General features: G+C 43.1%; 2 protein-coding genes across 8 annotated transcripts in view; one reads left to right on the top strand and one right to left on the bottom strand.

Moving 5' to 3' along the window:
- The window catches only part of NEK4 (NIMA related kinase 4), a 39,038-nt gene extending 31,158 nt beyond the window's left edge, over window positions 1-7,880 (top strand). For 4 of the 6 annotated variants that reach the window (XM_046900196.1, XM_004944383.5, XM_025154695.3 and 1 more), the window contains 9 exons: window positions 782-835; window positions 1,024-1,167; window positions 2,575-2,715; window positions 3,073-3,139; window positions 3,497-3,603; window positions 4,879-4,967; window positions 5,606-5,811; window positions 6,693-6,829; window positions 7,510-7,880. In XM_046900196.1, coding sequence (XP_046756152.1) covers window positions 782-835; window positions 1,024-1,167; window positions 2,575-2,715; window positions 3,073-3,139; window positions 3,497-3,603; window positions 4,879-4,967; window positions 5,606-5,811; window positions 6,693-6,829; window positions 7,510-7,602 — 1,038 coding nt within the window. In that variant the 3' untranslated portion in view covers window positions 7,603-7,880. The remainder of the gene's footprint in view (window positions 1-781; window positions 836-1,023; window positions 1,168-2,574; window positions 2,716-3,072; window positions 3,140-3,496; window positions 3,604-4,878; window positions 4,968-5,605; window positions 5,812-6,692; window positions 6,830-7,509) is intronic. The other 2 variants (XM_040646421.2, XM_414252.8) reach the window with 1 other exon arrangement.
- A 1,699-nt stretch (window positions 7,881-9,579) lies between these two features.
- SPCS1 (signal peptidase complex subunit 1) lies at window positions 9,580-11,830 on the bottom strand. Of its 2 annotated transcripts, NM_001396572.1 has the most exons (5): window positions 11,595-11,830; window positions 11,462-11,521; window positions 11,071-11,157; window positions 10,554-10,697; window positions 9,580-9,730 (listed from the first exon to the last, which is right to left on the bottom strand). In NM_001396572.1, exons 1-4 carry the CDS (start codon window positions 11,628-11,630, stop codon window positions 10,575-10,577), a joined length of 306 nt encoding a protein of 101 aa, NP_001383501.1. In that variant the 5' UTR covers window positions 11,631-11,830; the 3' UTR covers window positions 9,580-9,730; window positions 10,554-10,574. The 2 variants fall into 2 exon arrangements, with proteins under 2 accessions (NP_001383501.1, NP_001383502.1); NM_001396573.1 differs by lacking the exon at window positions 9,580-9,730 and having other exon boundaries at window positions 10,495-10,697.
- Window positions 11,831-12,157: the final 327 nt, after the last annotated feature.

Raw genomic sequence — 12,157 nt, 5'->3', positions numbered from 1 at the left:
GTACCCTCAACTGAATGATCTGAATAGATAAATGGTAGACTTGGCTAGGGTACTACATTTGTTAAAGAATAAAGGATAGATTAAACAGCACTTGGGATTGGTTCTTGATTTACACACCACATGTGCTCTTCCTGCCTCCTTTTTGCTTCTTTATAGTCAGACACTTAATGAAATGTTGGAGGTACAGGAAAAAAAGAAGTGAGGATGAGGAGTGGGAGTGATTTAAGGCAGAGAGGTGATGAAGAGGTGGAAAGAGGCATAAAAGAAGGGAGAATAGAATGGTGATGTGGAAGTCTGAAGGATTTAGCTTTCTTGCTTTCCTTTCTTTTGAGGGCAGATTGTTTCTTGCTGTCCTTAATTTCATTTATTCTTTTGCTGCTCGTGTTGGTGATCTGGAAGATCACTATGTCCAACAAAATGTCAGTTTCTTCCTAGGCTTCTGTAGTGCTGTTATTTAGATAGTAACCAACACAAATACTGCTTAATTCTTTTTCCCCACATGCATTTCCCAGTGTTAAACAGGTTTGCTAAGACAACTGCAAAAATACTATTTTTATTTCATCCTATCAAGTCTCTAAACTGTCAAATATAAACATGGCTCTTCCTCTCACACTGGTACTTTGGTTTTGACAGTTTCATGTTTGTTCCTCTGGCTCTACAGCTGTCACTTCTGCACAATCGCTTGAAGCCATTTTACTTTAGGTGCTGATTGCCTTTTAATTACCTTTGTTCTACAAGAAGATTTTCATGCACTTTTTTAATGAGAAATCATCTCTTGCAGAGTTTGGATTCTACTGAAAATCTGCTAGGACCGTTTGTTCCTGTTGTAATTCAAGTAAGTGTCTTTTGAACACTTCATTCTTTAGAAACGGTGCTGCAGCAGATATTGTCTTCTGACTGTCACAAGCTTATTGTGTTTGCAACTGTCATATGTTAAGTTGGATGTAGGCCAAATAGTCAAGTAGCCTGTGCTGATTTTTTTTTTAAGTGCCTACAAACTGAAAAAATACTTTTCTTTATTAGGATGTTATCTGCCATGGAGCTTCAGGAGATGCTCAGGAAAAAATTACCTCTCAATTACAGCCTCATGGTTCCACTCATGAGCCCTCTCTCTCACGACAGCGACGGCAGAAGAAAAGAGAGCTGGCTGAAGTCTGTTCAGAGAAGGTACAGATAATTAAAAAAAAAAAATCTCTACTTTTTTATTACTCTTTAAAATGATAATTTTTAGAAAAGTTTAAGATGTTCTTGTTTCATGCACACCTGTATAACATCACTGATAGCGAAATACAGAATGCTCAAGATGTCCTCTATGAGCACTATGAGTAAACCTTAGAAAATGTCAGTAAACCTCAGAAGCGTGAGTTGGATGTAGCAGCTATGTGCAAAGAAGCACTGAAGAGTTGTGTTTAGAAAAGACCACTAAGGCTATCCAACTGTCCAACTGTTCATCTGTTACCACCATGCCCACCAAACCACATCCCTCAGTGCCACGTCTACACCTTTCTTGAAAATCTCCGGGGATGATGACTCTACCACCTCCCTGGGTAGCCTGTGTCAATGCATTACCATTCCTTCTAAGAAGAATTTGTTCCTAATATCCAACCTGAACCTCCCCTGGTGCAGCTTCCAGACGTTGCTAGTTAGCTGTAAGATGAGGCTGACCCCAGACTTGCTACACCTCCTTTCTGGGAGTTGTAGAGAGTGTTAATGTCTCCCCTGAGCCTCTTCTCCAGACTGTACTACCCCAGCTCCCTTAACCTCTTGTGTTCCAGACTCATCACCAGCTTCGTTGCCCTTCTGTACATGCTCCAGTGCCTCGATGTCTTTCTTGTTTATTAGGGGCCCAAAACTGAACAAAGTACTCAAGGTGCAGCCTCACTAGCGTGGAGTACAGGGGGACCGCCACCTCCCTGCTCCTGCTGGCTGCACTATTTCTGATACAAGCCAGCATGCCCTCAGCCTTCTTGGCTACCTGGGCACACTGCTGGCTCACGTTCAGCTGGCTGTCACTAACACCCCCAGATCCTTTTCCTCTGTGCAGCTTTCCAGCCACTTTGCCCCATGCCTGTACCAGTGCATGGGGTTGTTGTGACAAACTTCTCTTCTTTTGTGTCTACCTGGCAGTATTTTCCTGGCTGAGCAGATAAGGCTGCTTGTAGTGAGCAGAATGTTATAGTGCTTTAGACCAGACGTGTAATGGCTGCCCTGAACGTATGAGTGCAGACTCCAGGAAGAAGATATTGGTCATTACACATATGCCTAAACCAGGGCACCTGTCACTGCTTCCACAGTGAGCAGAGTGGCTTCTTGAGGGAACAGCACCACCAATGTAAGGAAAGAGAAACAGGATGATTGGTTTTTGGAATCATACCTTGTTGCTATTCTCTTCAGTTTTGGTATTTGAGGCTGGGATCAGCAAAATCATTGGGTGCAAAGTAGTCTGGGAGGAGAGGGATGAGGTTTAGGGATGGAGAGAGGGGAAGTGGATGCAAGCAGAAGTGCAAAGGGGGAGACGTTAAGTAGGATGAACTTTAAATAAATATGTAGTTTCTTACTCATTTCTCTTTCAAGTTCAGAGCAGTTTCTCCTCGGCCTTTACCTTTTCCTACTGATGTGAATGTAAAGACAGCACAAAGCTGTGCAGAGGAGCATATTGCCAAAATGTCTGTATCTGCCATTAGCGCCAAAACCAGACAAGATGCCATTGCAAAGGTTAGTTCAAACCGCGGTCTCACTGTGTTTTTGTCTCTCATTGCTTCTGAGCAGGCTGTTTCTGGAGCACGTGTACAGAGAGTGAAGAAATGTATAGTAGCTTCCTATATGAAAGTTCAGTCAGCCATCCAGCTGGTGTTGGAAGAGATGCTTCTGTGCTGAACCAGTTTGCTGACAGGCTTCTTTTTTAAAGTTACCAAAAATGTTTTGTAATAAGTAATACTGCATATGTTAGGTAATTAGAAAGCAGCTTTCTCTTCTGTGTCATTTGAAAGAATGTTTTTTGTTTTGTAGGTAGTAGATAGTCAAGGTCACCGTGACAATTGCTAATTAATATCACACTAATTTATTTTAAAGGAGAGGCCTTTGTCAGCAAGAGAACGGAGACGGCTGAAGCAGTCTCGCGAAGAGATGTTTCCCTCTGGTAATTATATTTGCATGTGAGCATTCTATAAATGGACTTCTTTTAGAATAAATTCTAACTTGCTGTCTGTTCTTCACTAACGTCTTGAGAAAGATGCACTGAAGCTGTAATTCTGACAAACATTTCTGTATTCTTCTAATTCTTAATTATGTTCAGTTGCATTTAGGGGTGACAGCTTGTATTTGAAATGTGTGTGAAGCTCAGAATATACACTTTTCATGTAGAATCTTCAGTGGTTTTTGTTAGCAGAATGTCTACTTGCCTATCTTCTGCCAAACCTTTTCTTGCATGAACATGAAACTAATTGAAAATACATGCAGCTGAGTTATAAATATTGCCAAAATGTCATCTTTCCAGTGATTCCAACAAGACGAACAGGAAGTAGTGCAGTAGTTGAAGGAAAATCACATATGGAAAATCATGTTAAAGTTGATCAGTCTTCATCAGATCCCAGTATTTCTCAGGTAAACTGAGGTCATAATGCTTTTTAAATATTTCAGTGGAGGCACAATTTGGGAATATAGAGAAACATAAAAAAAAAAAAACTGTATGTGGAAGAAACTCATTAAGAATGCTCAGTTATCTGCTTATTTTGCTTTGTAAGTCCTGAGGGAAAGTACAGGTCTGTAATCTACCTCTTTGTTTGACTAGATCAGCTTAAAATTTCTACATGTTTTCATACCACCTGTCAGAGCAAGAGACTAAGAAACATCCCAGACAGCACTGACGTGTGATTTCATTGCTGACTGGGTTTTTTGAATTGTTGGTAAGAAAATAAATATTAGGACCTATGTTTTCGGAATGGATCAATCGCCTTTTGGAGTTTTCAGTCTTAACACATTACCTCTAGCCTTATACATCTCACTGTGCTTTGTTAGTAGTGTTTGAATACTGCATTTTAGTATGTTTATGTGCTCACAATAAGAAATAGCTTCCAGAAGAACACTAAATAGTTTCTGGTGATATTCTCCTAGTTGCCTAATTAAAAAAAAAAAAAAGAAGTCTAAGGTCATGAATATACATTGGGCAAAATCTGCAATACCATGGGACATTACTAATATCAGGAAAGCAAAGGAAGAAACTTGAAAATTCAAAGCATAGGCTTTATTTTCCTCAGTCCTGCACTTGCATGGAAGGTGTTTCGTATGGTTTACCTGCTTATGTATGCTTCTAACTGTTGTTTAAGTACAAAAACTTAATTTGCATTCACAAACGGAGGTTACATGAATTTATTAATGCTGGTTGTGTGTGTGTGTGTGGTGGTGGTGTGTGTTGTGCTGTGCACTGAGCACAAGATTGTAGAGACACGTGTGGGCACACTCTCCTTGTGTATTTTAAGGAATGCTGGAAACTTGACTGATAAATAAAGGAAATAAATATGATTTGGAGATGTGTGTGTTAAAGATCAGTAGGTGAGCTAAGGATAATGAATGTATAATACAGCTGGCGAGGAAGTGTGCATGATTTAATTGTTTTTAAATGAAGCACTTGGTAAAGCATTGATAGTTGTTAAAACTGAGTGACGATGTCATGCTAGTCAAACAAGCACTTCATTAAGCATGTTCTGATGTCATGGGTATTAGCTTTTTTAAAGTTTAAACTTGTTGAATATATCATTATGGATACAACTATTCTAGTTGAGTGGGGCTCTTTTTTTGTGTAGGAAATGTAGTTAGTGCCATACTGATAAATTAATTCTGAAAATCAGAATTTTTGTCTATTGTTTTCTCTTCATGTAGAAAAGCAGAGTAACCCACTGCCTGTCTGATGATGAGCTAGGCTCTTCCACAAGCTCTACAGATAAGTCTGATGGAGATTCCAAGGAGAAGTAAGTATTTTGTGTCATAATATGTGAGAGTATTAAACCCTGACTTGAAGTGAGGAAAAAAATTGCAAGCATTGCTTTCCCAGTTCCACTTTACATAGTGATTGAAGAATCTCGTGATACACAGAGAACATTTGATTGTTGTCTCTCTCTGATGATAAGCTTCTTGTGCTGTACTTCTTAGGACGTGATTGTGTAGCTATATTTTGGCAAATGAAGCTCCCCAGTAAACCAGTGTTGCAGCATCAGAGGATAAATACTGCCCAGGATGCTTTAAAAGCATGAGTGCAAAGGTGTCCATGTGTTTTCTTTCAACTGTGAAGGAAGCTGAAATAATTTATTTCAGATTTTGTCAATGTTAGCAACTTCTTCAAGAAATCCTATTTGTTGCATTGCTAGAGGTGAAGCTGCACAAGTAGCAGTAGCTGATAGGATTGAAGATTTTTCCAGCTGGATGCATTTTGTGGCATTGTTAGATGAAATACTACTAATGCTGCTGTTGGTAAAGCTGTACCACAAGAAGTAAATTTAACGTGGGATGCTTAGCAGGACCTCACTGCATTTATTAAAAATCCTCTGAAGGCAAGGTGGAAATTGCATCACGAATGGTGACTGAATTACATCATGTTTCTCCTCTCTAGAAAAAGCAGTATGAGTGAAGTGAATGAGCTGGTGCAGCTAATGACTTGGACACTGAAAATGGACCCTAAGGAGAACTCTGGGTGCTCTGTAACTTCAACTCCAGCCCCAGAGTTTAAACTTCATAGGAAATACCGAGACACCTTGGTTTTGCATGGAAAATCACCTGAGGAATCAGAGGACTTCAGATTTGAAGAGATTCCTTCAGGTTTGTTGCTCTGTTACTATCTTAAATGATTGATTGTCAGCTGCTAATTACCAAAGAATACCTCCTAGTGGGCGACAGAAATCAATCAATCCACTCTTGCTTCTTCTGGATATTAACAGCTTCCCAAATAATTTGGGGTACAGAACTGTTCTAGCTGTGATTTACATGCCAGTCAAGGGAGTGGGATCAGTCTGTGCAATTGTTAATGAAGAAAGCTGATTTGTGATGTGACTTGTATTTAGAAATTTCCAGAATGAACGGTTCAAAGTTGGAGTTGAGTGTTTTGAAATAATTTGTTGTGAATTGCGGACAGAGCTGAAATTGCACAGGAAGCACAACTTAGTGTTAAACACAGCGGAGGTTTTTACGAGCATAGAATCATGGAATGACCTGGGTTGAAAAGGACCACAATGACCATCTAGTTTCAACCTCCCTGCTATGTGCAGGGTTGCCAGCCCCCAGACCAGGCTGCCCAGAGCCACATCCAGCCTGGCCTTGAATGCATCCAGGGATGGGGCATTCAAAAGCTCATATAGAGGCTCATTTGCAATGAATTATTCTTAAAGCAATTCAGTGGTTTTCTATTGTCGTAGAGAATTGTTTGAATGAAAAATAGTGTTTTGTAGAAGAACTGCCTGAAATGAAGTTACAGAAACCTAATTGTGTGAATTGTCTGCAGTGATGTTGTACTGTACAGTGCCTTAAGATTTAGCATTGGAGTGGCTCTCACTCACCACGGTTGATAATCTCCTTCAGATAAATGGTTACTTCATGCCAACTGACAACTGGAATTCTGTGGTAACATGTGGTTCCATGTTCTCCTAGGTGTGTAGTATGAAAATTGAAAGTAACTGCAGTGATCTTCTCTTTCTTTTTGTTAGTAGATGTGTTATCAGGTCCTGAAAGGATGAGGAGAATGGTTGAAGTCCTGAGATCTGATGTGGTGCGAGGATTGGGAGTGAAACTTCTTGAGAGGGTGTACAGCATTATGGAAGAAGAAGATGAAATGAAGAGAGAGGTGAATGCTTTACAAATTAGAATTTTAGAATTGCTTGGTTTCTTGAGAACCCCTTTTTAGATATTGAGGTAACAGTGCAAGCCTGGGTTCCAGAAAGTGTTGATGTGGTCAATGGCAGGCAAGGACCTGAATGTATGTTCAATATTTAAAAAAAAGTTGGTTCTGGATGTAAATGGCATTCAGCTGCACATTCTTCAGGAACTATAGGACCTTTAGAACTGTACCATGGTCCCTGAGTTTGAGGTGCAAGTAATAACTCGGTGGTGTTTCTCCATTAATGGTTTCCTTTCAAACTCTAATTTTTTGTCTTCGTGTTCCTCTCACTTCAAAGTGAGAAACAGTTTAATATCTATTCCTAATGTAGATAAATGAGCAATACATTTGGCTCATCTGATTAAAAACTTTACTACAAAGAAAATACCACATGAGTAAGTACTACCAGTGAGTATTTCGTTTGTGTTTAAAACTGTCAGGTGGGATTTGGAACTTCTCTTGCTTTCACACAAAAATGGACTTTTCCCATTCTCCCCTTCCATCTATGTAGTAAAACTTCACCTGCTGCTTTCAGCTGAGTGCTTTGGTTAATGTTCTGATTACTTTTGCTGATACTTCAGTCGCTGTTGCTTTTCTCCATGTCAGTAAGTTTGGTGTTGTTTTTTTCTTCCTTGTGCTCTAAACAGCTGCAGTTGCGGGAGCATATGGGAGACAAGTATGTGAGTTACAGTGTGAAGGCACGCCACCTGAAATTCCTTGAAGAAAATGTGAAGTTCTGACCAGAACCTTTTCCTGAGCAAAGAGGACAAAGCTTTCTATGTTGTCTGGTGGATTGGATCAGCTTAAAGAGCGTGTTTCTCCTCTGACCTCCTTTGCTGGATAAATGTGCAAAAAACATTATACTTTGTAGTACCATTTTTCACGTTAAAATGCAGACCAGCCTATTGCTTTCTCAGAAGAGAAACTTTGTTTAGTTTTTATTCTCTTAATGAAACTTCAGTTTTTCTATAGGCCTGCATACTAAGCTTTGTATTAAAAGGAGTGTCAAAAAGAAAAAGAAGTTTGTGTGAATTTATCATAGCAAAAGGTTTGGGCTAAAGTGATACACTATTTGTGGTACCAGAATCTATGCTGAGGCTATGGAGTGATAGACCAAACCATTATACCAAGTATTTGTAGAGAGTTAGTGGGGAGGAGCAGCTGTTAAATTCCATAGCACCAGAAAGCCCAGTGGGCTTGGTAAGTTGTCGGGTTGTATTGATTTTAAGAGTGAGTGGTGCCTTTGCTTTTTGGGTTTTGTTACTGAGGCAGTTAGAGAGTAGGTGGAAAGCATTTGATAACTAGATAAACTGCCTGAAAGGAACACAGCCGTGGTTACCATGGTCCCCTTTGCAGGAATCCCTTTGCGTTCCAGGAACTAATTCCATTTAGGAATGAAAAGTATCCAAGACTAGGGCCACCAACAGACATGCATCTCAGCTTTTCTCTTACCAGGCATCAAGATTGTGTTGCTGCACATGCCTGGGTGTTGTGAGATTGCTGTGGAAGAAGTGTGTTCTTTATTCACAGGATAAAGAGATCAAAGGCAATTGCATTTGTAAAACAAAACTTCTCAACTCCACAAACTATCTCTTTCTCTCCCTCTGCCTTCAGTGCTTTAACTTCCAGTACCCAGAGGGGAGACTAAAGTGACTGTCAGGGTCTGGAGATGCGCTGTCTATGGCTCCTGCAGTCAGAACAGCTGTGTGAGGTGAGAGCAGGTAGATGAGCTGCTCTGCCTTGGGGGCCATGCTACAGGATGAAATACATAGATTAAAAGTGGCGTGGGGGACAGATAGAAGGAGCAGGGAAACCACAGTTCACCTATGCACAGACAGCTTATTTCAAAGGAAAAAACACAAAACCCAAGGCTGCCTTTATCACAAGGGAGGGAAAAACAAGTTGAGGGAAAAACTGCTGGAGGCAAGAATACAAAGGAAAGGTGTGGATGGATGAAAGTCTGCTTGAAGCTGCAAATGAAAACCCTCCTTGCCTGCTCCATCACCCAGGTGCCTCTCTACAAGGTCTGAGGCCCTGCATGGGGAAGGCCCATCTGTGGGTGGGAACAGTGAGGGTGGTGAGGCACTGGAACAGGTTGTCCAGAGATGTGGTGGTTGTGCCACCCCTGACTTTTAAGGCCCGGCTGGATCAGGCTGTGGGCAACCTGACCTAGCTGTGGATGTCCCTGTTTGTTGCAGAGGAGTTGGACTTGATGGCCTTTAAAGGTCCCTTTCAACTCTAAGGACTCTGTGAATTATTGGGCGCAGGATGGTTTGTGACATGAGAATCATAGAATCGTAGAAGGGCCTGGGTTGAAAAGGACCACAATGACCATCTAGTTTCAACCCCCTGCTATGTGCAGGGTTGCCAACCATCAGACCAGGCTGCCCAGAGCCACATCCAGCCTGGCCTTGAATGCCTCCAGGGATGGGGCATCCACAGCCTCCTTGGGCAACCTGTTCAGTGCGTCACCACCCTCTGGGTGTAAAACTTCCTCCTAATATCCAACCTAAACCTCCCCTGTCTCAATTGAAAACCATTCCCCCTTGTCCTATCACTATCCACTCTTGTAAACAGCTGCTCCCCTTCCCGTTTATATGCTCCCTTCAAGTACTGGAAGGCCACAATGAGGTCTCCCTGGAGCCTTCTCTTCTCCAAACTAAACAAGCCCAGTTCCCTCAACCTTTCCTCATTAGGACTCAGAATGGAGTCAAATGTTTGCCCAAACAGTTTATTATAAAATTCTTGGTTGACTAAGCCTGGAGATGGGAAGAGGGATGAAGAAAGCAATAGTAAAAAGACAGCAGCATCCTGATTTTCCATGAGTCCGGTTGGCCGTGGGGATGGGAGGTGCAGATTCTCGGTCAACTGCAGGTAAAAAAAACACACAATGCAGGAAAAAAAAAAGAAAAGCAGAAACCTTCATTTGCAAAGCCCTTACATATATTGTTCGGTTCTTCTTGGGTTGCTCATAGTGAAGGCACATCCAACACACGTGCAGTATAGCCAGAGCTCCCACATGAGTCTGAGCTGCTGCATTTTGGGAACAGCCTGGAATGTGACAGGCACTGAGACATTCCCCTCATCTTCCCTGTTCCTGACACCCCTGTGTAGGCAGAGATGCCTCCATCTGTCCTTGCATCTTACAGCAATCTTTGAGACAAAAGGCGTTTTTGTATGGTGTCTCACGGGCTGCTTTCTCTAGCCATGTGAATCTGTTTTTAACAAAACGTCACTGCCACCTCACATCCTACATCAGTTTCAAGTTCTTAGGACTTCTCAAAACCGTGCATGATGTGCTGTCTTATACAACTTGCTTCAACCTGGCACTGCTAACAGTTTGTTTTTCAAAGGTTAGAAATACATTCAAAGAAGCATAGTCATATACTGTCTCCTCAGTTATGGCAACAGCTGAACTATACTTGATTTGACTGTAGGCAGTGTTCCTTTTTCCTAAAACTCTTAAGGAGAACATGAACTCACACAGACTGAAATTCATCACCCCATGCTGCTTTCCCTATGACTTCACTTAAACTCCAGTCAAAGTGTAGAGGGCCTTCACGCTCTGTGCAGCTCTGAACGAACTCATGACAGCGTACAAACTGATAAGGGGAAAAAACTACAACACTGAGTCAAGAAGTATCTCCCAGGGAAAATATATTAAAACTTAAAGTTAACAGCCGCAGCGTACCATAACAAAGAACAATTTTATTTAGCTTTTAGAATGCCTCTTTGGTTTTCTGTCTGCTGGCTTCTTATCCTCTGTGCCCGACTCCTGCACAGGCAGCCACTTCAGGGGGTTGCGGCGGTACATGGGCCATGGAGGGAGCGTCAGCTTGGAGAATAGGAACAGAATAAAACAGGTAACTGACGGTGTGAAAGAAGTGTACAGCTCCTACCCAGAGAAACACGCTGCCATTTCTATGACCAATATAATCAGATGAACTTTTAACATTTAATTGAAATGGAAAAGCAATTCAGTGTGGGTAGCAGCATGAAATTGCAGCATTCTCTAAAATCTTAATAGTGTGTTGCAATGTAAGTTTAAGTACAGGACTGCGTGCTCTAAAGCTCAAAGAAACTACAACTTCGCACTGTTACCTGAACTACACGGCAGATCTTTGTGCCCGCAGCCCCATCACTCAGCCACTATTTCAGGTTAAACAGTGGATACAGTTTCTGGTTTGGGCATAAGAAAACCCCCTTACCAAACAGGATACAGCAAATCCAGCCATAACTATGTAGACAGTCCATCCAAACTGCTCAGTGACGTATCCGTAGATGAAACCAATTACCTAAAACAAACAAACAAACACACATTTTTGATAGATTTCAAGCAAACAGAAAGGCTGCTGAAGCCACGCGTGGCTGGGGTGTGTGGAGGAGAGTTAAGAACAAATCACTGAAAGCACACTCGGTGCACCTTTCTGACCTCGTCTGCAAAACGGAAGACCAATTTCAAAATTAAAAAAATAAAATAAAATTCAGAACTAAAGCGTTAATTCCAAACAATCGGGCCCAGCAATGAGGAAAAAACCCGAGTTTCTAAAATCAGAGATCAAACCAAAGGAGCCCCTCGTTATCACCGCGTGCACTTACGGCAGAGACAAGAATGATGCCCTGGAAGATCTGTTCCGCTAATTTCTGGCCCTTGTAGTCCTGCGGAAACAAAGCCTTCGGTCAGCGAACGTACCCCGCCCGGGCAGCGGCCGCGGGGCCGTCCCGCCCCTACCATCTGCGTGGGGATGGAGCGGAACACGTCCAGCATGGCGGCGGGGCTACTCGGCTCCTCACTGAGCTCCTCGCTGGCCTGCTCCTGTTCTTCGTCCTCCTCGCTGGCCTGCGCCTGCTCCTCTTCCTCCTCCTGCTCCCGTTCCTCCTCGCTCTCCTGCTCTTCCTCGCTGTACCCCTCCGGCTGCAGGCCCGGCTCCTCCCCGCTGTGCGCAGCAGTCACCACAACCCTGAGGCGCAGGCGCAGCGGTAGCGGAAGGCGCCTACGCGCGCGGCCGGAAGCGGCCGCCTCAGTCCCCACCCCTCTGTCCCGTTGTCGGAGGGCACAGCCATCCCCGTGGGCCTCCGGAGCGGTTTCTGCGCTCTCAGCCCGGTCTCCGCCGTCGTCTGCGGCCTGCTCCCAGGCCTCGGCCCGGTCTCCGCCGTCGGCTCGAGCCTGCTCGCCGGAGCCGTCCCACTCCTCCATCGGTGCCGGTGCGGCGCGGGACGCCGTCTCCACGGCAACGGCGGTCACGGCCGCAGGACCCGCAGCGAAGGGCCCTTCAGGCGGCGGGCGCGGGGTGC

This window comes from Gallus gallus, chromosome 12 (genome assembly GCF_016699485.2).
Source record: "Gallus gallus isolate bGalGal1 chromosome 12, bGalGal1.mat.broiler.GRCg7b, whole genome shotgun sequence".
In the NCBI taxonomy this organism is placed as follows: domain Eukaryota; kingdom Metazoa; phylum Chordata; class Aves; order Galliformes; family Phasianidae; genus Gallus; species Gallus gallus.
The sequence above is the reverse complement of the archived record's forward strand: the minus strand, read 5'-3'. Positions and strand labels throughout refer to the sequence as shown.

Coding starts and splice junctions, on each gene's coding strand:
- SPCS1 (NM_001396572.1), bottom strand. CDS start 11,630: ATGCTGGACGTGTTCCGCTCCATCCCCACGCAGATG. Junction 11,522..11,594: donor GCTCCATCCCCACGCAGATG/GTAGGGGCGGGA, acceptor TTGTTTCCGCAG/GACTACAAGGGCCAGAAATT. Junction 11,158..11,461: donor GCATCATTCTTGTCTCTGCC/GTAAGTGCACGC, acceptor TGTTTGTTTTAG/GTAATTGGTTTCATCTACGG.